The sequence below is a fragment of the Tigriopus californicus genome, chromosome 12, assembly GCF_007210705.1.
Source record: "Tigriopus californicus strain San Diego chromosome 12, Tcal_SD_v2.1, whole genome shotgun sequence".
Taxonomy (NCBI): Eukaryota; Metazoa; Arthropoda; class Copepoda; order Harpacticoida; family Harpacticidae; genus Tigriopus; species Tigriopus californicus.
In genome coordinates this window covers 12,259,045-12,285,696 of record NC_081451.1, presented here as the reverse complement: position 1 = coordinate 12,285,696, position 26,652 = coordinate 12,259,045, and the positions used below count along the sequence as shown (strand labels likewise).

Below are 26,652 nucleotides of genomic sequence, written 5' to 3'. Positions count from 1 at the left end.
GCATAGAGACCGCCCCTTATAGGCCTACTTTGGACCAAAAGGAATACCCTAGGTTTCGCGCCGTTTTTGAGATAAGTGGGTGAGGAATCGTTTTGAGGAATCATAAACCGATACCGTGTTTTTTTTTTAAAGTAACGTCTTCAAACAATGATTAACTCTATTGAAGTTACCATGAAATTAGAACAGACGGCGTTAAAAAGCCCACATAATTCTACATGGTTGGGTTTGTTTTCAAGTTATATTCTGCCCAGAATCGGTTTGAACTATTGAACGGGTACTATTGATACTGGGCAGTGAAGAATATTTTTTGAGAAGTAACCTAGTCCCTGCATTTGAAAGTATAAAAGATGAAAAGCAAGTCCACGTATTTCGTTTGATTTTGCCATGCTTCGATTAAACGATAAATTCGATTTAGCGATATGTTCTCTGATGACGGACAATATCGTTAAATCAAAGTTCGATTGTATCAGCACCATTGATGGGGATCAAATAAAAAATCACCAGACGTTGCGACAAGGGCTACCAATTTACATTTTCAGTGGCATATGGCATTAGTAACGGAATGTCGGAAAACCGTTAGTTAGTGTCAATAAGTAACCCTGATTTTTCTTCAATGCAACCAGGGTCACCTTTTTGGTCAACCCAAACCTTCTCCAATACGTTGGAAACGGCCTCTGCTTTGACTTTCAGATGATCCTGATTTTGAAAATGTATTTGATCCCATTACTACTGATGGAAAAAGGGCAAGCAGCAAGTCATCAAAGACACCCAAGTTCTACTTGTTTACAAGCAAAGCTTGGCCAAGTACTAGAACTTGGGTAAGATTTGTAATGGCCAACCTAGATCACGGTCGCCATGTAACGCTCGAATCAAGTCTAACAAGATCAAGAGACGAGACTTAGTAGTACCTAGAGAAATGAAAGAAGTGTTGGTCTCGGTGGTAAGTCGAAGACTGCTTGCTTTTATTCATAGATCAACATGGCTTAATATACAGAGAAGAGCATACGCTTACGGCGCCTGTTCCAAGTCTGTCGCAACATGTTGGAGCATAGAGTCCCTCTTTGGGACCAGGGTGTGGTTCTCTCATGACGATGCTTTAGTTCGTATACATGCCCTCGTGACAAGGTAAAAGGGAACCTTGTACCTTGTTAACAAAGAAGAACCGGAAGCTTCGTATGAGAGACCCTGTCTATGATAGTTGCTAGCAGACATGACATATTTACAAATTCATATTGACATGTGAAGAAACAAGTCAATTTTTGACAAAGAGTATGATTGGGACATGGAGAAAATCGGAACACGGAGATACGTTGAACATTGAAATAAAATTGGAGTATTGAGATAAAGTTGGAATAATGAGAAAAAATTGAAACATTGGATGAAATGGTGACATTGAGATAGAAAGTGAGAATGGGACGAAATATGAATGATGAAATATGAAATAACTAGTTTGGCATGGAATTTGGCTTGTTCTTGGAAGATTGAGTAGAAATGAATTAGAGATAAAGAATGACCGAGGTAGATCACACCTACGGACAAAATGCACATTATGGGGGCACCGACTGGGCTAGTCGGGGAGCTCATGGATAAAAAGGCCTTAAACATAAGATCGTGGAAAGCGGGAATCAACAGCGTCCGATAACCACATATGAACGAAGGGAATCAACAGCATCCTTGTCATATTTGGAACGTTCATAAAATGGGGCACGTGAACTCATTCTTGAGCACGGAATAATTTGTCTTCCTTTTGTAGGGCATCGCGTCTCTTTGGAGCACGGAATCATTTGACTTCCTCTTTCAGGGCATCCCGGAACATACTTCGCGGAACTTAAACTTTTTCGTACTTTTTTCTGATTAACAAACTCCATCTTTTACTGCCACCTTTTCGAAGGGTGGTTAAATTTTATCCGTGTCCATTACGGTTTTGATTGTATAAAAAGAATGCCTGGCCCCTTTCCTCCATTCTTAGAGGACAGTTCAAGCTGAAAGAGAGCTTTGAAGCTGCATTAACAAAGAGCCCGGGGAAATTGTATAAAATTGGCATTGCGCATCGGATGGGGCGAAATGCGAAGGGGGAACCATGTGCGTAGGAAGATGAAGGCAATTGGCAGACTCGTCAAATTTGTCGACTGAGCGGCGGATTGACAATAAAAGGGATATGAAATGTTGTGTATGTGTAAACATTAACAAGATTGGTGAAGACTGGCCAGTAAATGTCGCGTCGTAAGAGGGTAAATAAGTTAAGAGTGAATGTAGCCATGAACGTATGGGATGTGGAATGACATCATAAGAAGTTGAGTAATTGTGCATGAACGTGGAAGAGGAATTTTTGATGCAAGGCTATTTTCAACAGCCATTCATTCATGCGGGGAGAATAGAGAGAAAATAGAAAAGTCTTGTGCCATGACCTTGCGGGAATGGACCTTCACATTAAAGGGGGCTTAATCTATGGGGAAAGTGTAAGTGGACACTATTTAGGATAAGCAGGCATCCCAAGCGGTGTTGATCTGAAGCACAGGAGGCCTTCATTAAATGGAGAGGAGTAATAACAATGGCCTTGCAAGGATTTGATGAATACTTGATGAAAGAGAGTACCGAAGGACTCACTTAAATAATTGTGGGGTGGGGGGGGGGAATTATCAAAAGGCAAGTTACGTAACCAGTAATAACCGATTATGAGGGCATATGGCGTTAAAGAAATACTATAGCCACGAAGAAGGGAGAAATGGAAAAAATATTGGGAAGATATTTTCGGAACAAAATGAGCGAATACCGAATCAAAAACCATAAGAGAAAATTGTTTGGTTGGAACCTCAGTGATGTGATTTGCGCCTTCGAAATGGGACATTGAGTTTGTGCTCTCGAATCAGCAATGTGATGAAATTGATAGCCATAATAGATGACCCTCTCGGAGCCACGAAAGCTTGTGGTTCATGTTGGAGACAGATCATACATCGGTGTGGCCACCCGAGCAAAATGAGTAGCCAGTGAAGAAGGGGACAATATGACCAACGAGTCCACTCAATCCACAATGGACGATGCCAATACTTGGAAATGACTTTGTTTAGGAAAAGGTGTTCATTAGAGCCACCCGTTTACTGGGAATAAATGGAGATCCTCCTTGAGCCATCAAGTGTTGGGCCACGACCCTCCGTGTTGAGCGAAGCCTCCATGGTGCCTCTAATCCACAAGGAACATCATTGGCGGGTGAGAAAATCCAGTCCACAAGGAACATCATTGCCGGGTGTGAGAACATCTTTTCCACGAGGAATATCATTAACAGTGGGGAACATCTTTGTCACGAGGAACATCATTGGTGTGTGAAAACATCACTTCAACAAGGAACATCATTAACAGGGGGGAACATCTTTGTCACGAGGAACATCATTTTGGGTAGAAGCCACTTTTCCACAAGGAACATCATTTTCGCATTGGAGCGACTTTCCACAAGGAACATCATTTTGGGTAGGAGCCTCGTTTCCACAAGGAACATCATTTTCGCATTGGAGCGACTTTTCCACAAGGAACATTATTTTGGGCAGGAGCCACTTTTCCACAAGGAACATCATTTTGGATGGGAGCCTCGTTTCCACAAGGAACATCATTGTCGCATTGGAGCGACATTTCCACAACGAACATCATTTTGGATGGGAGCCACTTTTCTTTTCCACAAGGAACATCATTGGTGTGTGAGAACATCTTTGCCACGAGGAACATTAACATCGGGTGGGTGCCTCTAATCCAGAAGGATCATCTTCTTGGGCTGGGAGCACCTTCCAACAAGATCCATCGTGCACGCAGAGTGTAATCACTAATCACATCATTGACAAGTGGAAAAATTCATTGTTGAGAAGTATGGGGCCTTGGTGTGAATTTACTTGAATCCTCCACGACGAGTCGTTATCCACCGAAATGGGTCTTTTGTTGAAAGATGGATTTCATGCTTCCTTGATTGATCAAATCATGATGCGATGACTTTGAAATTGGAGACAAGATCACCATGACGGTTGTCGTCAAAGATTCATCCGAGACTCTGCAGAAGGTTTCGAAATTGTCAGAAGGGCTCGTTGCACATACCCAAATGGAAATGGTAAAAACTGAAGTGAAGCACAAAAGACTTGTCACTGAGGGTTGTAGGTAAGAAATGTCACGGTCGCCATGTAATGGCCAACCTAGATCACGGTCGCCATGTAACGCTCGAATCAAGTCTAACAAGATCAAGAGACGAGACTTACTAGTACCTAGAGAAATGAAAGAAGTGTTGTCTGGGTGTAAGTCGTAGACTGCCTGCCCTTTATTCATAGATCAACATGGCTTAATATACAGAGAAGAGAATGCCTTTACGCGCCCTGTTCCAAGTCTGTCGCAACATGTTGGAGCATAGAGTCCCTCTTTGGGATCAGGGTGTGGTTCTCTCATGACGATGCTTTAGTTCGTATACAGATTTACCCAAGCAGAGATCCGTTGCAGTGCATCACCAAAGCACCCAATGGCTCTTCGCCAATTCAACATTTTTGCGCATATGTAGCGCACCTGTTGCTTAAAACGTAATCCATATTTTGTTGGTCGTATCTAGGTAGTGTCTGAAATCAAGGTATTGCTGAGCATTTTCTGGCCTTTGCACTTTGACTTTCAATCTTTGATCTTGATACTTGCAGGCGTAGATGAATGGACACCGATAGTCTCATTGCACAGAGTACATAAAGCAGGCTGCATGAGTCTTTTCAGTGGACAACCCATTGTGATTGGATGGAGTGATCAGGCTCGAGTTCATGGCGTTGTAGAGATCTTTGTTGAACAAACCATGAATGGATTATTGGCCCGACCATTCCAGTTTGGGAACACGAAAAGACCTCTCTCTGTCATCAAGGTGAACCAATCAACAATTGTAGTTGTTGGTGGTGATTTGAGATCCATAAATATCCTTCATAAGCATAATATGATCTGGCACCCATTGGCAAATTATCCCATGCTACGCTGGTATTTGGTTTGCGGGCATTGGATACTGATCTCATCTTATGCATCGGAGGCCGTGATTTCTACAATAGGAATCAATCCTCTGCGTATGGACTTAATCTAGCTCTGGTAAACTCAACTTGGACCAAAAGAGCAAAGTTTTTTACTAATAAGGGTGTTGCGGTTGGTTTTTTGTTCAAATTTCGGCAAGAGCTTTACTGCATGTCTACTCAAAACGGAAACTATGCAAAGGTGAACCAATTACAGGGAATGAATTTGACCGAAGCGAATTCCAAATGGAAACTATTGAAAATATATCCAAACGACGTTTTTTCTTCCGTTGGACCTTACATTGTCAGGGGGTTTGAAATTGAAATATAGACGGGTGATTACGAGGGAAGTTTTAGACAGCGACCACTACTTTACATGTAGTAAGAAGGAATACCATGTCATACCAACTAAAGATTGCACCTGCAATGTTTGCGGCAAATTCCTTCACCATTTCCATAACGTGTATTATTTCTGTGACGATAAGGATAAAAAATCATTGCAATAAACAATTTTCAAAAGGCATTAAAATTTGAATTCATAAAGCGCAAACCAGGTTGAAAGAAATCCCAATACTAGTTTTTATAAGACCAGTCAAATGATGATGATGATGATGATGATGATGATGATGGCTTCGTTTTCATAACCATCAAGACGAGAGGTGGAGAGATGGAATATTAAATTTGAACTTTTTTGCCCGATCGGAATGCGGTTGGATTATGGTCTCCGGTCAGTTTACCAGGTTTTAGAGCATTGTTCACTGCGATTTTGGCCTCTGGATTGTTAGATGTAGATGGTGGAGAGATCGAAGCTGGCGCAGGAACAATGTTTGTGTTGGATAGGGCGGTGTCTACTTGTTCAGTAATTGTTTTGAAAAAGTTTGGGATTTCATCCAATTCATCAGCATATTTATCAAAATTGGTCCCATCAATCTCCTGGCACATGATGAATTTCTCTTCAGTGTTGTTTGCATTGGCCTCATCTTTACGTAAGCCTTTTCCAGGGCATATGTTACAAGTGATGTTGGGTTGGATTGAACTTGAGTAATCAATTTCATGATGGGCTCCGTCGTGCGTGAAAAGTGGCCTTTGTAGGCCCGTTTGGACTTTGTTCATTCTACCAACGCCATTTTAAAATTCCCAATGGTTGTAGTGAGGGGTGTGGATTCGATGGATCATTGACTACAACGCGATCCCACTTCCAACACCATGTTTAATTAGGCACGAGAGAAACTCCAACAAGTTCATTATAAGTATCATCATCATTATGATTCTTTAATTCGTATGTGTTATGTTCCACTTGTCTCCCGACTATTTGGTCACCCTCAAGGAACTAGTTTTTCTCCTCCACACACAACTCCAGTTTTCAAAAATACATAATTATCATGAAGTTAATGGAGTTTATTTCGTCCATAATTTAACGGTATGCATAATTTATTTATTTATTTATTTATCTATTTCTTTCTTGCATTTTTTTTGTGCGGACTTCCTTACCGCTACCGGGATTGGAATCCCAGCAGTTCAAGACGAGAAGATTATTGATTTTACTTGACTTTTATTTATATATATTAATTGAACGACCAACGAATTGGAGTTGGCTGATCTGGCTAATCCTTGAATATAAGGCTGATCCGGAATTTTAGTCAAAAACTTGTCCAAGTCTGACTTAAATCTTGCTACTGGATCAACCCCTACATAAGCCCTACGAATATTGAGGGCAGCAAATTGAACAATGAAGGAGCCGAAGAAAGAAGAGAGTTGGACTTCATTGTTTTAACTAGCCTGGATTCTCGAGGGCTTGAACGTGCTCTCAAAACGCACATTAAGCCTCCACGGTCACTACAATTGACCCTAAATCCTGGGTTGGGACAAAGCTCATGGAATGCTTTTGAAAACGAACATTAATATGTACAATTTATGTTCCTTCTTTTGAGAACTTGAAATGGGACCCTTTGCGAGACTACTAGCTAATGGCCAGCCCTTGGGTTGACCTCACTACCATCTTGTCGAACCATTTCAAGAACTTGGCCAACTTGAACCGCCCCGAACCGCCCACTTACATTGTACTACAGCCATTGAAAATATCAAATTTTATCAGATTTGTGTGTTCCACATTGGAAAACTTTGTGTATTACACTCCAGATGAGACTCATGACGAAATAGAACGGCAAGAAAGATCCTTCGTAGGTGGGCAAGTGTGGCCAAAGCACAGCTATATTTGTAACACCGAGGCCCGCCCATCCTTGTTTCCCCAAACTTGGCCATCCGAGATTGAAGTTACATCATTGGGAAATGCGAGTGCAAGCACCTTATGCGGCTTCAATTAAAACTCCGAAAAAAGGTGAACCTGCCTATCTGTGAAAAAAAATGTCAATCGTTGATTTCCCTTGAAAAATTCCTTTCGTGGATGCGCTCAGGACATGACAAACCAAGGGGATTCACTCTCAGATCACCTACAAAGATAAATCATTTCAATGACCGTCACTCTACAAATTGTGAATCACATTACTGCCCACGGAAGAAAGCATTCAAGGTTTAAAGATATGATGTAAGAAGCACCTGTAATTTCATTTCCATCCCCAGTCAGCTAAGAACAAATACCTGTGTCTAGCCCTGAGGCTCTAACTTGTGAACCCATAGGGCATATTGAATGAGGGAGTGTCTGATTGTCAATTGACTAAAGTGAATTGTGTGTCGTTGTAATTAGGCCTTGGTACCCCATTCCACAAGAAAACCAACAATGAATTCTAATGAATGATGTGTATGAATTATTGTATTTTGTATTGAATTTGTATTTCGGGTTATAGATGTGATAAAAGAGTTGAACAAATGTTGCCTAAATCACCCCTGGTCCCTCATAGGCAATGGGACTTTTATTACAAGGGACCTTCGTCGTCTTGGACATACAGTCAGGAGGGCACGTTCAAGCCCTCGATTTTATTGCCGTGGGTCCGAGGAGACAGGTAGCCTCGAATGACTGTGCGAAATTTTTCCTTAGTTGGGTCGCGAGAGTCCATGAATGTTCATCCCCTGCAAGAGTAGCAATTTCGTATGTTACAAACAGTTGAGTATGAGCGCGTGATTATTTCTGTCATACATGCAGTCCATTGGCTGGTTGAAAGGTTATTGTCCATTAAGGAGTTCATTTCGTGAAAAAGCGTGTTCTAGGTCTTAGGAAACTGGTAGTCGGGGAGTCTCTGGAACCATGACAGTCGGAATAAGGACAAGTCCAAGACAACCCAATAACCCTTCACTGTTTGTGAGTGTACTCATTCACAACCCCCGGAACGTTCCCGCTCATGGAATTGAGTATAAATCGTCAATCTTTAATATATTTCATTTCTTGAAGATTGGGCTGGTGTGGGATTTGGCTCTTGTCCCTTCAATCCATCTGACCGCTCTCTTTTGGAGAGAGGTTAAAACCTCTACACCATAGCTTCCCCCAAAGCATTCAAGTCCGTACTCTTGTTTGCTTTTACGTAATTAGTGTACAGTAAAGAGCGTACCGTAGATTTGAGGGTATTGCGTTCCTTGCTAGATAAAACGAAAATAACAGTTTTCTAAAACCGTGACCCAATTGCTGTATGTGTTATTTCAAATTTAAATTTTCGTTTATATTAAAACCTAAGAACCTGGCCGTCTGTTCAGTTCGTCTTTGTCCCGCCTGTTGTACGAAGCATCCGTTTAGAGAAATATCGAAGTCAACCACTTTACTCCTAGGACTGAACAAGACTAATCTTGTTTTTTTCATATTGAAACTCAACCTTATTGCTCTTAAAATATTGACCTATTTTTTAACCAACCGGCCTGCCTCTTCTTCCATCTCATTTAAATTGTTACCTAAGTGCTGAAAGGTGGTATCGTCTGCAAACATAGTAATTTTGAAATCTGTCACTCGAGGAAGGTCGTAAATATAGATTAGAAACAAAAGTGGTCCCAAGATACTCCCTTGGGGTACTCCACAAGTCAACACTTTAATATTTGATAAAGTATTTCCTACTTCTACGCATTGATGTCTTTCAGACAAGCAATGTTGGACCCATTTAACGACATTGTTACTGCATCCATATCGTGTTAGTTTTTCAAGAAGGATAGCATGATTGACGCTATCAAACGCTTTTTGTAAGTCAACAAAGATTCCTCCCGAATACTTTTGGTCACTATTGTTGGTCATATTCTTAAAGAAGTTGTGGATTGCGTGCATAGATGAATGCTTGGGTCTAAAACCAAACTGAAAATCCGTTAGGTTTTCAGGGCCAAAAGAATAAAAAAAATCCCTATAAACGACTTTCCCTAAGACTTTCGATAAAGAGGACAAAATACTAATTGGTCTATGGTTTGAGGCCTCATCTATTTTTCCTGTTTTGTGGAGAGAAAGGACCTTAGCAATCATCCATTCCTTTGGGACGAAACCAGTAATCAATGAAATGTTTATTAGTTCTGCCAACGGGCCGGCAACTTTTCATTTTTTATCTCTTTTAAAACGGTGTTTGACATTTCATCTCAGCCCGAGCTAATTTACGTGCCATTTTCTCAATAAGTTTTTGGATCTCGCCAGAAGAAATTGATTTGCAATAGTATTTACGTCCATTGGAAGGGGCATCAATGTGGTCTAAATAATCAATATCGTCCTCGTCATCCGTTAATTCATCATTTCAACATTGCCCTATAGTAGAGAAATAGTCGATGATAGATGAGGCTATTTCTTTTTCCCCGTAAATTTCCAAATTTCCCGATGTGAATTTTGTTGCAATATCCTAGAATGTGTTTAGCACCTCTCCATGTTTTTTTGTTGATATGTCTCCCTCTAGTTGTTGTTAGTACATAAACAAAAGGCACATTGATGAATCCAAGTTAGGCATGCACAGGGTTGATTGGTCTTTGCTCCAGGAGAGGAGACTTTGATTTTCCTGGTGCTTGTCCAGAACTCTTCAATCGTCTGTGGTTTTTTGAGTGCGCTTACCCAGATTGCTTTGGACGTGTCATCGTTAGTTGCCATCTCACATGAGAAGGCTCTGAGCCATAAATCAGGATGGCCATTTTCATTTCAATAGACTTCTAACTCTGGGCCCTTGCAACCTAGGTGCTACAGGGTTTTGCCATTGCATAGGTGCCCTCAGGCTCTTGCATTCGAGTAGCCCCAGGCCTGCACCGGGGCTTAGGTGGCCCAATGTCTTTGCATCCAAGTTGCCGCAGGGATGCCCCGTGGCCTAGTAGCCCTAAGGCCCTTGCAACTGAAAGGTTTGCCCCGAACAGCTTGATGGTGGGTCATGTGGTTGCGGCAGGTCTCACATGATAAATCGCTTTGAGCCAGTCGCAGAAGGCTTCAGGGTAGTATCCAGGAAGTTGTTGATGACGACATATTCTGATCTGAGGGTCCTGAAGTGTTCCTGGATATGATTGATGACACCGAGGTATGTGATACTTGGTTGCTTGGAAGTTTGGGAGCCTGCCACGAAGTGCCTGTTTGCTAGGTAGGGCTAGTGCAAGGCATACGAATTGAAACCATTGAGAGTTGGCTTGGCCATTTTCTGCGTTTGGAATGCCGTTGTATCCATGGTATGCCTTGCAGTATGCTTGTTGTGATTCCCAAAGAGTTTGTGAGTCCAACCAGAATTAGAGATGCGGCTGCAGGTTGTGGTCTGAGTAGTCCAGGTGATTGAATATGTGCAGAGGGGAGCACCTTGCCCGGAAGCAGGGTTCCGAACACTGGCCACGTGAGCCCAAGATTCTTCCTTGGGGGCGAGTGTAGAAATGGTGCAGTTTGGTTAGCCCTCATTGCCAACAATATATCCCAAGGCGGCGTAAAATGCAATTGAATGTTCAAAGGATGGCCCAAGCGCGCACGCACGCTCAACCATTAGAGACAATGTGCCTGCCTACCAAGATTTATTGCTGAATCAATGCATCCAAGGACTGGCGTAATGAGGCACTCACTGGGCACAAAGAGGAGGAAGGGTTTGCCCGATTGCCAACATATCCCACCAAAAATCCGCATATTGGCTCTGAATTGGCCCCAATGATATTTCCTGTGGAACATGTAGGATTCGTCGATATCGACAATACAAGGGTGCAGATAACCATTTTTGTCTTGAAGTATCCTTCAACTTACTTGGGATAGCCGATTATTCATTCATCCCATACATCCGAGCAAAAGTTGCCCTAGTCAACGTGCGGTGCATGGACATTCCGTCTGCCTTCTCCCCGCAACCTTCCAACATGGCTTTTGCCCATCAAAAGATGAAAGTGATGAGATTTGTAACGGAGCATTTAGTAAAGATGCAATGAGCAATGGAAAGGAAGCCATGGCTTGAAAAGATGTTTTCTGTCATCAGTTTTGCCTCTAGAGCAGTAAAACTGGAACATTGGATAGAGGAGCATATCGGATATAAGAAGAAAAGCTACTCTTATATCTGATTTTTAATGTATCAAATATCCGCGATCAATTAGTTTCAGACCAACGCTAATGAAACCCTCGAGAATCCACGCCAGATAAGAAATGTGATCTCCTTCACGTTCTCTCTTCTTTCTCGAGCTATTTCATGGATCAAAATACTTTGGTTTACAACACATAAAGAATACAAAGGCGTTCATCTTATGGCAGGTTTTTAACTTTGACCTTAATTACAGGTCAAAGTTATGGTTAAAGGCTCGCAAGACCCACCCACTTTTGGTCTTTTGTGTGTGAGGTAAATCAATATAAAGTTTGGTGAGAATGGTAAGTCGTTCATCAAGAACAAGTGAGGATTGTTTTATCACTTGGAGCAAGGTGTACAGTCCGTATCAGACAGACAATGAAAGAGCAATGGGCTTGTCCACTACAGTAAGTCAAACAACGTATAGTATTCTTGGATCATCTCTCCATATTTCTATACTTAAGGTTCGATGCTTACTCTGCCATGTCAGCCTTTTTCCCTGTTCAGCTGACTAGCAAATAAACACTTGTCATTCTGCTCTCTCACCTACTGGATCGTTCCCATTCTTTCCCCGCATTTCCGCTTCGTCCACTTCCATCCTTACATGGCGCAGTCGGTGTCTCGTTGACAGACTGCGTCCAACGGGTTTACAGAGCCTCTAGCTCCCGGATTTGACCTCGGATAACACTCATCACACCGCACTTTTCTGGGTCACTTTTTGGGTTTTCTTGGACGGAGCCTTTCACTATCACTGGGACGTCGAGGTCGTCATCTCCCTCAGAAGATACTTTCGGTCAGGACTGGGACGTTGAGGCAACCATGGCACCTCCCTCAGCACCGACCATCAGAAAAAAACTCGCGGTATGTCGAAAAGCTGTGCTTCGGGACGTCAAGTCCCTGCTGCAGACTGCCCATATGGTTGCATCCACTGTGGACGGCGCTGCCTTCCAGGACACAATTAGCTCGGTTTTGGACGCTATCTGAGAGGTCTATGAGCATATTGAGGATCTTGGCTGGGCTGACACCAGTGCCGAGACTATGGCAGAGATCAAGGCCATTGACAATGAGATGGAACTTGCACACCAACAGGTACGTGGGGCGTCAATGACGCGAACCCCGACCCCAACCGTTTCAGACACGACGCCGAGAGTCGTGTTCCATGAACAAATGGGCCTCAAGCCAGTCGAGCTCAGCATCACCTTCTCACCACAGGAGTTCACCGCGTGGCTACGGAAATTTAAGTCGCATCATTCGTCTTCTAATATGGGCAGTCTTTTGTTACCGGAACAACACTCATATCTCCTTGCTTGACTCGACATGGGACTTGCCAATCTTGTTGATGCTGGCACTACCTCCACTTCCACCATGAACAAATGATAAGAGATATTGAGAACCAGGTTTCTTGAAGTATATCCGATCTTCCAACGCAGATGGTCATGGTTCAAGGTAAATATGTTACCTGGACAAACCTTTCGTGAAGCCTACAATACTCTGAAGACGCATGGATTGGAGGCTGAAATCGAGAAAATGACAAAAGAGGATTGGATGATATTTCGCCTCCTTGGTATGGCATCAGCCAGGCCTTTGTTACAATACGACTTACTGAAGCTCAAGAATCCTTCATTGCAAGATTTGCTGGATGCGGCCGCAGCGTTTGAGGTTGCTCATTCCTTACAAGCGACAACAACTCCGGCCGCCATGCTTGCTGTCACAGAGGAAACGGATTTTGAGTCAGATGCAGCGCTCAATATGGTGGCTGCAATGAAATGTTCGAACTGTGGACGCGAACAGCACTCACAGTCAGTCTGTCGGGCACGAACAATTATCGGCAATAACTGCAAGAGAACCGGCCATTTCGCGAGGTATTGCCGGGCTACACCCAGCCACGGTCAAGGACACGCAACAGGCCGCGGCCGAGGACGTGGAGGACGAGGTTGTGTCCGAGGAAGCTATAGAACTGGTGCCAACGCAATGGTGATCAACGCGGTCCAGTCCCTGACCGCGGAGGTCGGCAAAGGTGAGGCACAAATTTGCGTGGTCAACCCGGGTCTTCAGAAGCCGCCAAGGACAACCGCCCTTTGCTTCCTCCAGCTTGAAACAATAATGGTCCGCGTGGTGCCAGATTCCGGGGCTGTCTTGTCAGGCTTTCCTCTATCCTTTCTTCTGGACGGTCTCCATCATCTTCTGGAGAAAAATCAAATTGGACTGATTATGGCTAGTGGATCGCGACTCACAAACAACGGTTATATTACATTCTCTCTCCAAGTCCAAGAACCAAGTGGCCTAGTGGGGCCCAAGGTCGAAATCAGAGCCATTTGTTCGACAGATTTGACGGGTCCTCCACTCATTGGGTGGCGGGACTGTTTCGCGCTCGGCATCTTACCACAGAACTTTCCACGGATCAATCCAGAATTACTGAGCCTTCCAGGCCCTGGTCCAGTCCTTGCTCTGGATTGTGCCCCCATTCAAGTTGGGGAACAGACGACATTTATCACCACAGAGTATCAGGAAAGCTCTACAAGAGACCAGAGTATGCCTACTCTCCGTGATAACGACGATGGCGACGCCCTTTTTGCTGGCACGTGGAAGATTTGCGTCCAAGACTTCGATGACTACGGGGGTGATTACACAGCGCAAGCATTGTATCAATTTTGTAGTCATGTTAGTTCAAATGCTCCTTTCATCTCATCTCCACTAATGTTTTCTTTATCACGCTTTTGAGTATTGTTATCTAAAAGGGTATGTATAATATACAAAATAGCTAGACAACGAAAATGGCCAATGAACGTACCAATTGCCACCTCCTCCAATGTTTCATTTTTCCGTTTTAACATGTTTTTATGGCGATAATTTAAATCCACATTTATATGCTTTTGGAAATAATTAAAGCTTTAAACTGTTAAAAACTAATGCCAATTGGAAGTCTTGATGGATATCCCTACTAAGTACGTTTATACAGATTCAAAAATTAGCGGTCCAATCTTTTTGAACAAAGAGATAATAGTGTCAGGTGTGAAGGTTTTATTGCGCAACTCTTAGAACTTATTATTTCTAAACGATTGCAAGTTTAAAGAATTATAACAACTGCCAGAATCTTCCAATTACTCTTAACCCGAATTGACGAAGTACATTGAACATTGATAAAAAGTCAATGCGCTTTTCCAAATACATTATAAAATCAGAAGACCAACCAACATATAATTCATACCCATCATTCATAAGAATTCAATGTTGGTTTTCTTCATTCATTTCATTTTTGAAGAGCATTTGGTGTGTTTATAGGCCAGGGCACAAGCCAACAACTTTGCATTGGTTGGGCCTCGTTGTACAAAAATATTGACGCTTTGGCCACACTTGCCTACCTATGAAGGATCTTTCTTTCCGTTCTCTTTCGTCATGCGTCTCATCTGGAGTGTAATACAAAGTTTTCCAATGTGGAACACACAAATCTGATAAGGTTTGATATTTTCAATGGCTATTTTTGAGGTGACTCTGTGTCCAGGGTAGAGGCGTCCTTGCTATGGGTAAAGAAGACCCCGAAAAGTGCCGACATCAGTAAGACTAACTTATCAGAGAATATTGTCTCAATTTCCAACCAAGCAAATAAGATACAAACAAATGCCAGATATCTTAAGAAAGTTAAAACGGTTGCTGTAGTGAGATAGTTTATTTATTTTTTATTTTTTCTGTTTGGTTTCCATGCTAAGAAATATGACAAGTCCATCATCTAACAACATGGGAGATTGATGGTGAAGAGGGGAAAGATCCCGAGGAAGGTCTTGGTACACACACAAGCAGCTTTAGGCTGAGCAATACAAATGGGAGCACACTTCAATCGACACCAAATTCTGGGCAAGATCCTAAAAACGACAAACCCCGAAAATACCCAGCATGAGTCCCGCCATCTCGCAAATGAGAACTTTGTTGATAAGCTCATACCTGTCTTGAACCCCATTGCTGGGGTCCTCTTCGTCCTCGTCCACATCCTCATCAACCTCAACACCTTCAACCAACTTAACCTAAGTGTGGACGTATTGTTGAACATCTTCAGGTAAAGGATGCTCAGGTTAAGCAGGAGAAGCCAGGCATAAGAAGACCATACCCGACACAGCCAAGATGATGGGAAAGATGAAGGACTTGATCATGGTGTTAGTAGATGATTTTCAAACTTAGGAATAATGTTTTAGGCCTGGCAGTAATCCCGCTTTATAGTAGGTCCATTTTCAAACCTTATCAACCCTCAGTTGTTAAATTCAATTCCCAATTTAGTTTGTAAATATGGACTATCAATAAAGTGAAAATCAGGTATTTTTGGAATAAAACCAGAGAACACTAATTAGCGGCCCTCCGAGTGTTTGGGGAAGTTTATGGGGATCCTGTCTTGCTTATTGAAGCCCATCAAAAAGAGAGTGAGATCCTCCCAAAAGTAAAAGCCAGAGACCTAACTAGCGACGACGCCATGCTTTGGCCACACTTGCCCATCTACGAAGGATCTTTCTTGCCGTTCTCTTTCGTCACGAGTCTCATCTGGAGTGTAGTACACAAAAATTGGTCCATCGAGCCGGATTTGTTGAATTGGTGAGTGAGAGGGAAACGTTTTCTAGATCGCAATGGCAAATAAGAAGAGTGACCCGATTCCTCCCGCACGAGAACCGGATGACGAGAATGGTGGAGACGAGGAAGCGGCTGTCAACTCCGAAGTGCTCAAGGAAATCTGCAAGAGCATGTCAAGCAAGAAAAGGTCGATTACCTCACTTTTAAAGGATATTCAAAAGGATTTGCAGAGCGAGCCACCAACATAGAGGACAGCATTGAGGCTGAAGCTGCCCCCTCTGAGGAGGTTGGTGGTGGATCTCAGAGAGCTGGTGGATGATATAATCGACGGAGAACAGGATGAAAGGGCCCTTGTACGGTTAGAAGATTATTTCACCGCTGAACAGAGTCGAGTTTTCAAAATGATTGCCGATGTCGAAGATCACATTGCACAACAGGCCGATGAAGCGAGCACCGAGTTTGGCTCGGACCAGACGCCATTTATTTGATTCCGCGAAGAAGAACGCCGGATGATTCAAGCCAAGCTCCAGGAAACACAAGATCACTCAGCTAAGGTAGAAGGGGAAAAAAGGAAGCTTAAGTCTCAGGTGGAGGCGCTAGAATTGGGTGACGGGGCTCAAGAATTCAAGGATTCTCTTTCAGAGGGAGGAAGTAGACCAAATGATGGAGACGGGTTGGACAGACGAGAGCCAGCCAGCTGGATGAGAATAACCAAAGAGGCACCTGAGACCACCTTGACCCACGGCCCAGTTCAGCTTAGAAGTTCCATTTGGAGTGAGATGCCAGTGTTTGGGGGCAACCCACTGGAATTCATGAGCTAGGCCAATATGTTTGAATCCCTAGTCCACAATACTAAAAGCTCGGACGCAGAGAAGATGGGCCTACTGAGAGCCAGTCTAAGTCCCAATTGTCAGAGTCATTGACGGGTTCTCAAATTCAAGCAATAACTATGGTGATGCCCTAAAAGTTCTCCGTAGGCGATATGGAGATACTCAGGAATTAAGACGAGCCCATCTCCAAGCATTGCACGATCTACCCGAGGTTAAAGATGGAGATCCGGATAACTTTCCTGCCTTTGCAGATTCCATTCAAGGCCATCTACGAGTGGTTACTCGACTACTACCCAAGGGAGATGGGCTCCTTGACGTGCTGATGGATCGGTTAGAGCACAAAATGGACCGGGAGCATTTATTCCACTGGGACAGTTATGCCCAAGATCTTGGAGCATCCGAGAGGATAAGTCATTTCGGAGAATGGTCTATGGATAGAGCGAGAAAGGATCGATACTTTAAGCCTGAGGCACAAACATGAGTACGGATTCGATCCAAGGCCCAAGTGAATGGAATGCAAGCCCACCCTCGGCTGGAATCTTGTCAGATCTGTCATGGACGGCATAAAGAGAAGAGTTGTGACGAGTTCAAACAAGCGAGCATAGCCCAGCAGAGACGAATGGTACAGAGGTTTCGATTATGTTATCTCTGCTTGGAAAGAGGACATAGAATTTCGGATTGCTTGCATAAAGAAGAATGGAGATGTCGAAAACCGGATTGCCAAGGAAGACATCACACCTGGTTACACCAGGAAAGACTTCCAGTCACTCTCCAAAATTCATCAAGAGAGAGCACAGAAGTTCAGCTTAACGCCGTCCATAGGATCAGTTGTCTAGGAGTGATCCCAATCCGATGCATTTACAATGGCAAGGAGATTGTCGCCAATGCTCTTGTGAATGAAGGCTCGGATACTTCCATCGTGAGTGAGTCGCTGGTGACCAGTCTGGGGATAAGGAAATCCAAAAAGAGGAAAGTCAAATTAAATATGGTTTCCAAGCAAGTAAATCAACAAATTGGCTCTGTTGACTTCAAGATAGGGGGGACCAACGAAAAGGACGAATTCCATTTTGGAGCAATGGTCTTACCCCAAGTGTGCACCAACTTGGGACCGTTCCCGTGGAAGAGTATCCAAGGCAGCATGGAACATCTGAAAACCTTACCGTTAAGCACCTGCGAAGGAAAAGTCGAGTTGTTGGTGGGGATGGATCACGGCGAACTATTAGTCCCCATGGAAGTGAGAAGTGGAACCGATGAAGAACTTTATGCATTCAAGTGCAGCTTGGGTTGGGTAGTACGTGGAAGAGTCCCACCTATCATTGCCAAGCAGCAGAGGCCTCAGCATTTCATCGGTTTCGTTCAGGAGAGTGGGGAAGCACTGGAAAACATGATGAGAGATTTCTTTGCGTCTGAGAAAATTGGCACGGAAGGAAAATCAGGCCGAACGTTGGTTTGGTCCTTGGAGGATTGTTATGCCATGAAACTAATTGAAGACGGCAGAAAGAAATGATTACTCTCGCCAGGTTACGAGGTAGAGCTGCCTTGGAAAGAAGGACCAAGGCCCAGAAACGATCCGGAGATGGCCATGAAGCGATTCTTGACTCTGAAGAGGAAGATGAAACGTAACCAAGAATTTGCTGACGATTACGCACATGCCCTCAGAAAATATATTGAAAAAGGTTTCGCAATCAAAGTCGCTAGTGAGGAAGAAATCAACCACCCGAGCCAAAGGTGGATTCACCACCACAGAGTATACAAAGATCCAAGACAGAGGAAGCTACGGGTCGTTTTCGATTCTTCAGCAAAATATTTTAGGAAGTCTCTTAATGAGTGCCTCTATATGGGCCCTCCTCTCCAAAACGATCTAGCGAGACTTCTCACAGGATTTAGAGAGTATAAAGTGACGACTGCGTCGGACATCGAAGCCATGTATAGTCATTTTGGGATCAAAAAAGAGGACGCACGCTTCCATCGATTTTTGTGGAGTGAATATGCTGATGAACCTGAGCTATTTGAAATGACGGGGGTCGTATTCGGGGATTCGCCCTCCCCATGCCAGACCATTCATGTGCTATGGAGGACGGCGGAGGAATTCGGAAGTCCAGAAGTTTTGGATTTGGTCAAGACTCGATTTTACATGGACAATTACCTAAACAGTCATCAGACAATAGAAGATGCGATTCAAACTAACCGTCTAGTCTTGTAGACTTTGAAGCACGGAAAGTTCCACTTAACCAAGTGGACGTCAAATGCCCGAGAAGTCCAGGAAGAAATGAGCAGTGAAACTCAGGATAAAGTGGAATTAACGGGGCGTTTTGGGGATGCATTGGGATCCCTCCAGTGACTGGATTGTCGACGAATGGATTGTCCCTCCCCACCCTTCTACAAAACATCGGTTGACTATTTTGGGCCTTATTTGGTATTGGTGGAACGCAATGCAATAGAACGGAGAAGCGATGGGGTGCCTTATTCACCTGTCAAACCACTCGCGCTGTTCATCTGGAATTGGTGCGGGGTCTCAGTGGAGAGGACTTCCTGTTTGTTTTCAGAATGTTTGAAACTCTCAGAGGACGCCCAAGGACCTTGTATTCCGATAATGGAACGAATTTCATCGCTGCGAGGAAGATAATTGGCCATCAAGAGACTGGGATTGCTTGGTCTCCTCAACCACCTGCTGCACCTCATTGGGGGGATCCCATGAAGCCTTGGTTCGGTCAGTGAAAACAGCCATGGGGGCGATTTTGGAACGCGAGAACAAGTCTCATCGATATTTGAGGGAGGACGAGATGTGATTGCTTTTCTCAGAGGTCTCCAACTTCCTTAACTCGAGACCTCTAGTTTATGAATTGGGTGACCCGAATGCGCCTTCCGCAATCACCCCTAATCATTTCTTACTACTACGCCCAAACTCCACCGTCCCAGCAAGAGAATACGCCGTAATGAGCCCAAGACGACATTTACATTATATGGAGCGCCTCATTGATGATGTTTGGGATAGGTGGAACAGGGAGTTTCTCCCCACCCTTCTTGCTCGGGACAAATGGAGGTCACAGAACAGAAATCTTCAAGTTGGAGATGAGGTACTAGTCGTCGATCCAGTGGCCCCTCGGGCCAAATGGAGTGTTGGAACCGTCTAGGAAGTGTTCATTGGGAACGACGGCAATGTAAGAGCGGCCAAGGTCAAGTTATCCGACAGAGAGATGGTTCGTCCAATAACCAAGCTGTGTCTTCTCCAGGAATCTCAAGGGGGATTCAAGAAAGAGGGGGAGAATGCTGAGACGGAAATTTAAGCTTCTATTTCATTGTTATGTGTTTCTCGTTCCCTTTGAGATATCACCCTGAAGAAGAAAAAAGGGGCGTTTGTGAGCAAGAGGGAACACAAACAAAACGAGTTGTGTAGACGCCATTTTTTATTGTGCGTGAAATGTGGGGGATTATTAGTGACGAAATCCGACAAGAATAAAGAGAAGAAAAAAAAATACAGTCCATTTTTTTCATTTAAGTGCCATAAGAACAATTAGGTCTCTCGATAGCGGACTCGACGGGGATCTATTGCATCGGGTTCGGATAACTCTGGAGAAAGGACAAAGTCGAGATTCGGTACCCGCTTTGGGGGTGGGGGGGGGACTTCACAGTTGGGAACGATATCGAATTGGTCGAGATCGTTGCCCCAAGTATCATCATCATCACCATCATTTGACTGGCCCTATAATAACAAGTATTGGGGTTTCTTTAATCCTGGTTTGCGCTTTATTAATTCAAATTTTAATGCCTTTTGAATGTTGTTTATTGCAATGATTTTTCATCCTTATCGTCACAGAAATTATACACGTTATGGAAATGGTAAGGAAATTGGCTGCAAACATTGCAGGTGCAATCTTTAGTTGGCATAACATGGTATTCCTTCTTACTACGTGTATGGTAGTGGTCGTTGTCTAAGACTTCCCTCGAAATCACCCGTCTATATTTCAATTTCAAACCCCCTGACAATGTAAGGTCCAACGGAAGAAAAAACGTCGTTTGGATATATTTTCAATAGTTTCCATTTGGAATTCGCTTCGGTCAAATTCATTCCCTGTAATTGGTTCACCTTTGCATAGTTTCCGTTTTGAGTAGACATGCAGTAAAGCTCTTGCCGAAATTTGAACAAAAAACCAACCGCAACACCCTTATTAGTCAAAAACTTTGCTCTTTTGGTCCAAGTTGAGTTCACCAGAGCTAGATTAAGTCCATACGCAGAGGATTGATTCCTATTGTAGAAATCACGGCCTCCGATGCATAAGATGAGATCAGTATCCAATAGCCCGCAAACCAAAAGCCAGCGTTGCATGGGATAATTTGCCAATGGGTGCCAGATCATATCTTGCTTATGAAGTATATTCATGGATCTCAAATTACCACCAACAACTACAATTGTTGATTGGTTCACCTTGATGACAGAGAGAGGTCTTTCGTGTTCCCAAACTGGAATGGTCGGGCCAATAATCCATTCATGGGTTTGTTCATCAAAGATCTCTACAACGCCATGAAGTCCGGCCTGATCCCTCCCTCCTATCACAATGGGTTGTCCACTGAAAAGACTCATGCAGCCTGCTTTATGTTCTCTGTGCAATGAGGCCATCGGTGTCCATTCATCTACGCCTGCAAGTATCAAGATCAAAGATTGAAAGTTAAAGTGCAAAGGCCAGAAATAGCTCAACAATACCTTGATTTTGTACACTACCTAGATACGACCAAAAAAATACGGATTACGTTTTAAGCAACAGGTGGCGTTTCATATGCGCAAAAATGTTGAATTGGCGAAGAGCCATTGGGTGCTTTGGTGATGCACTGTGGGTAATGAGATCAAATACATTATCAAAATCAGGATCACCAGAAAGTCAAAGCAGAGGCCGTTTCCAACGTACTGAAGAAGGTTTGGGTTGACCAAAAAGGTGACCCTTGTTTGATTTGGTTTGGGTTTTCAGGGGCTTTTCTAACCGCTATAGGGAATGTAATCCCCAGATTGAAGAAAAATCAGGGTTGAAAAATTGAGACTAACTAACGGTTTTTCGACATTCCGTTACTAATGCCATATGCCACTGAAAATGTAAATTGGTCGCAACGTCTGGTGATTTTTTATTTGATCCCCATCAATGGTGCTGATACAATCGAACTTTGATTTAACGATAATGTCCGTCAGCAGAGAACATATTGGTAAATCGAATTTATCGTTTAATCAAAGCATGGCAAAATCAAACGAAATACGTTGACTGGCTTTCATCTTTTATACTTTCAGATGCAGGGACTAGGTTGCTTCTCAAAAAATATTCTTCACTGCCCAGTATAATTCCAGTAGTTTTAAAATGATGTTGCCATGCACGCAATTTAACGTACTATCTCCAAATTAATGATTGGAATAAAGTATATTTGAACCAAAACAACACAGCTCGCTGTGATTCTCTGGCCACTGTAGATGTGACATATATATATATCCAAGAAAACCACGCATACCCACAGAAAGTCCTAATAGTTCCTTTTCGAAAAGTATCAATCCCAAAATCGTAAAGTTTGAATGCTGGATAACATCCAAAAAAATGGCCACGCTTTTATGTTTTTCTTTTTTAGAGGTTGCCTCCAAAAGATTTTCAAGATTGAAAAGGCTCCACATTCAACTGGATATCCTCATCGAACTTTCCATTATTTTAGAGGACTGCACCTAAATCTTGCATAGATGAGACCTGCGCTATATCTTTACCTCCATTATCTACGAGTGGAGTATTTAAAAGAGTCGACCCAAATGTCATTGAGCGGAATTTCATTCCGTTCAGGGCCATATTACTCTCAGTTACCCAAGAGTAGATTATTTCTAGGTCCTTTGCAAGACTACTGGAATCATGGCCATAACTACCAGAAACTGACTTTGTATCCTCAGCATAAGAAGAGAGACTGGCAGTGATACTAAGCTTTTGAAGCGGGGCAACGGATATTATTAAAAGGAGGGACCCTAAGATGGAGCCCTGGGGAACACCTGACTTGACATCATGCATGTCACTAAGGGATCCCTCAACCCTGACAATTTGCTTCCTATCCTGAATGAAGCTTCTTATCCAATTGAGAACCTTTCCTTGGATCCCAATGTCCTGAAGTCTATTCAACAAAAGGCCATTTTATCTACTTTATCAAAGGCCTTGGCAAAATCAAGATAGACAACATCTACTGACTCTTGCCTTTCCAGTCCCTCAATGACCTGCTCTAAATGCTCAATCAGTCGGGTAATCGTGGTAAAATGTGCTCGAAACCCGTGCTGGCTAGGAAGATTGTTTCGGCTCTTTCGCTAGTTTCTCAATGTTCTCATATTTAAGCATACTTTTAATCAGTTTGTCATGTTGCTCCTTATCTGTTTCATATCAACCAGTTCTTCTTTGATGAAAACCTTTAGAATTGACTGTGGTATAGTATCCAAATGTTTTGAACAATTTGATCTTTTGGTTTGGTTTGGGTTTTCACGGCCTTCATTAATCACTTCAAAGACAAAGAACGTACACCGGTACAATTGAAATGAAGTATTGAGATTTGTCTACTTCTTAACTGTTAAGCCGTATGCAATATGTACTCGACCACCCATGTAAAATTAAGCTCCGTTTTCTCCATAGGAAAATTGGCAAAAAAAGAGTTGCAGTTGAGCTTCATTTATCGGTCAGCCTAGATCACGGTCGTCATATCAGCACAAATTTTGAGAGATCTCTGTGTTACTTTTCAATGCAGTAGAGGTACTAAAAACCCAAATGCAAAGAGCAATATCAGATAAAAAAGTTTGAAGGTTTCAAGAACTCTAATGTAAAAATATAAAATTCCAAAGGACGAAAAATAACTCCAGACATAGCTTTTTCAACTAAAAAGTTATTTTTAAGAAGGTTAATGCGTAATCCTGTGACGGTTTATCGAAATGCAATGCTAAATGAACCATTCCTTTGATGGATATATGTTTTGGAAATCTAATTCAATTCTTAAACAAAGAACTATGGATGACGGTGATGTCATCTTCCTTTCCTGCTTCAATGTCCCAATTGCTCGAACTAAGTTCAACAGGAGCAAGACTCAAGACCTAGGGCGACTTTGCACTGCGATGGAGACCAGGGATTAAATCTGGTTTGAGGATTGGTCTGGGACTAATGCTGGGGTAAATTGTTTTTCTTATGTACGTTTTAAGTGATTTCAGATGCTATTTTTAAGCGATATTATGTGCCATTTTTTGCTTTTCTGTATGCTTCAGAAAAAGTAGAACATTTATTTATTTTCGGGACATGGGAAAAGCTTACTTTCTTTTTTTTGGCCATTTCTATAAGTTTCAACCGGAGCATTTTGATGAAAATGGCCTTAGTGAAACCCAAGTTATCAAAAAAATACGAGTCTTTCCTTGTTGGGAGTAAGTCGTATATGCTGTACATTTAGTAGGAGCATAGTGTGTTAAGTGCCGAGAGATGGGTGCATACACTTGCTTCGCCTGTTTCAAGTCTGTCACAACTTGTAAAGACCTGAGAGTCCCTTTTGTAGGATCATGCGTTTAGCTGGGTTTTCTCATGGCGATGCTGTACTTCTTTATCAAGAACCAATCATTTACCATAACATCCACATCAATTATAAAAGGTCTAAATGTCTAAAACTGTAAGAAAGAAAACTCATCTTCTTTTATCCTGTTTTGGAGCTCGCTGAGAACAGACGCATTTAGTTTGCTCTCGTTCTTATCTCCCAGGAATTTCGAACCAAGGTGTGACTTCCTCTGTTGCTCCTTGGTTGCTGTGCACGTGTAGTGTTCGTGGTGTTTGTGTGTGGGTGAATGAATGGGAATTGCCATTCATTCACTCAATTAGGTTTGGTTTTTCACGGCTCTTTGGTAAGACGTAATTACTTTAAAACCTAATAAGTTTATTGCTCATTTATGTTTATGTCTAGCTTTAGCAGTTTCTTTCTGATTTGTAGTGTAGTTTTTCTAGTTCCAAATCGTTATGTGTAGTTCTTCAGTTTGATTGTATTGGTCCTTTAGAGTTAGAATTTATTGTTCATTACTGTATTGATTTATTTTGTGTTCGACCAGTTAGTTGAGTTTATTTCTGTGTTTTCTTGTTGATGTCCTAGTTTACATATGTTCTTGATTCCTTGCTTTTCTCTGTCACTTACTTCTTGTTTACTATCTCCATCTTTGATTTGTATGTTAGTTTGATGTGAAGTATTTCATTCCTATTTTGCTCTGTTGTCCTGTATCTCAGGACAAGATTGCACAGCTTTTTTAGTTCTTTTCTTCTCTTTTTCTTGGCCTGTTGATTTTGTTACTAATAGATAGTTCCTCCTGCATTCATGATGGAAGCTATTTTAGGAAAAGTCAGCAAAGAGGCTAGACAATGTTTGGACCTGGTCTTAGCTGGAAAGGATCCTTCCATAGTCAATAAGCCGTTTATTATAGAGGCTTTAGTTGCTTGGGTCAATGAAACCAGGGTGCTGCTTGAAGAACAGGCTCACCCAGTAGTTGAGAAGTCGACTAATTTGACCAACGTAGAAGTTGAAGTAGTATCTCCTCTTGAAAAAGCGCAGGAAAAGACAGTTGTAGAGAAAATAGTCTGTCCTGTTTATCGAAAGCAGCCTTGTCCTGAAGAAGGAAAAGGCTGTCAGTTTGACCACCCTAAATGGTGTCAAAAACTTCTCAAGTTCGGCCTTGAGAAGTACAATAGTAAGAAGGGATGTTCAAAGGTAGATTGTCCTTTTTTTCACCCGTACATGTGCCGTCAGTCCATGAGACTTAAGACGTGCTTTAATGTACGGTGTACCTCCGTCCATGTTGAAGGGACGCAAAGAAAGCCGAGAAATAGGATAGCTCAGTTTCGTAGTTTTAGAGCTGACCCTATTCCTAAACCTAATGCCACCCCACCCCCCTTCCTTAACCCATTTAGCTTCCTCCCTCCCTCTCCTCCTACCCCCCACCCTCTCTCCCAATTCCCTCCTCTTCCTTCAAATACCCAATCCACCCCTATTCCTATAAAAACTCTCCTCCCTAATATTCCTTGCCCCACCCCTATTCCCAAAATACGTTCCTATTCAAATGTAGCTGCCCAACCCATTCCTCAAACCCAACCATCCCCATTAGCTCATGCATTGCCTCCAGTAGAACGTAGCTTTGTTGATAAGAGGGATTTTTTACGGTTGGAGAGGATGGTCCAAGATCTTGTGAACTTGGTCCGTCAAAAGAGAGGCCCGTAAAGGGGCTATATTTGAACGTGCATTGTCTGATTTCTAAAAAAGACAGCACAAAAGTTAAGATCTTAGAAGAACTAGCCGTTGAGAGAGAGATTGCATTCATCTCTATAACAGAAACCTGGCTTCGGCCAGGGGTCTTAGATGAAGAACTAACCATAGTTGGTTTCAACTTAGTTCGTTGTGATAGGATACGCCCTGATAATCCCATATTCCCACATGGGGGCGTATGCCTATATGTTAGGAATGATTTGCACATTAGTCATGTACAAATGTCGAATGGAGAAGTAGAGGTCTTAGTTTGTCATCATCGAGGTCTTGATCTGTCCATTGCGACAATATATAGGCCCCCTTCTTGTTCAGCAAGCCCTTTTTCGTCAGCTCTCCAATTCACTGGAAATGAGTTGGACCTGGCAGTTTGCTCGAAGGTTTTCTTTGTAGGGGACCAAAAATTTCCGGCTAGCGTTGTAGAGTGGGAGGCTAGTCCAGATGGGTATATTCCCGTATCGATATCGACGTCTCAGTCGTTCGAAAAGCTGGAAGAATTTGCGATCTTGCGCAATTTCTCCCAGCACGTTGGTGTAGCCACTAGAGAGAATAGCGTTCTCGACTTGGTCTTTTCCA

At 42.8% G+C, this 26,652-nt stretch overlaps 1 protein-coding gene across 1 annotated transcript in view; it reads right to left on the bottom strand.

Annotated features, from left to right (window-relative positions):
• Positions 1 to 20,557: 20,557 nt before the first annotated feature.
• Positions 20,558 to 26,652, bottom strand: part of LOC131892115 (uncharacterized) — a 14,845-nt gene continuing 8,750 nt past the window's right edge. Inside the window, exon 4 of the mRNA XM_059241876.1 lies at positions 20,558 to 21,441. Within this exon, the coding sequence (XP_059097859.1) occupies positions 20,762 to 21,441 (680 nt within the window). The 3' untranslated portion in view covers positions 20,558 to 20,761. The remainder of the gene's footprint in view (positions 21,442 to 26,652) is intronic.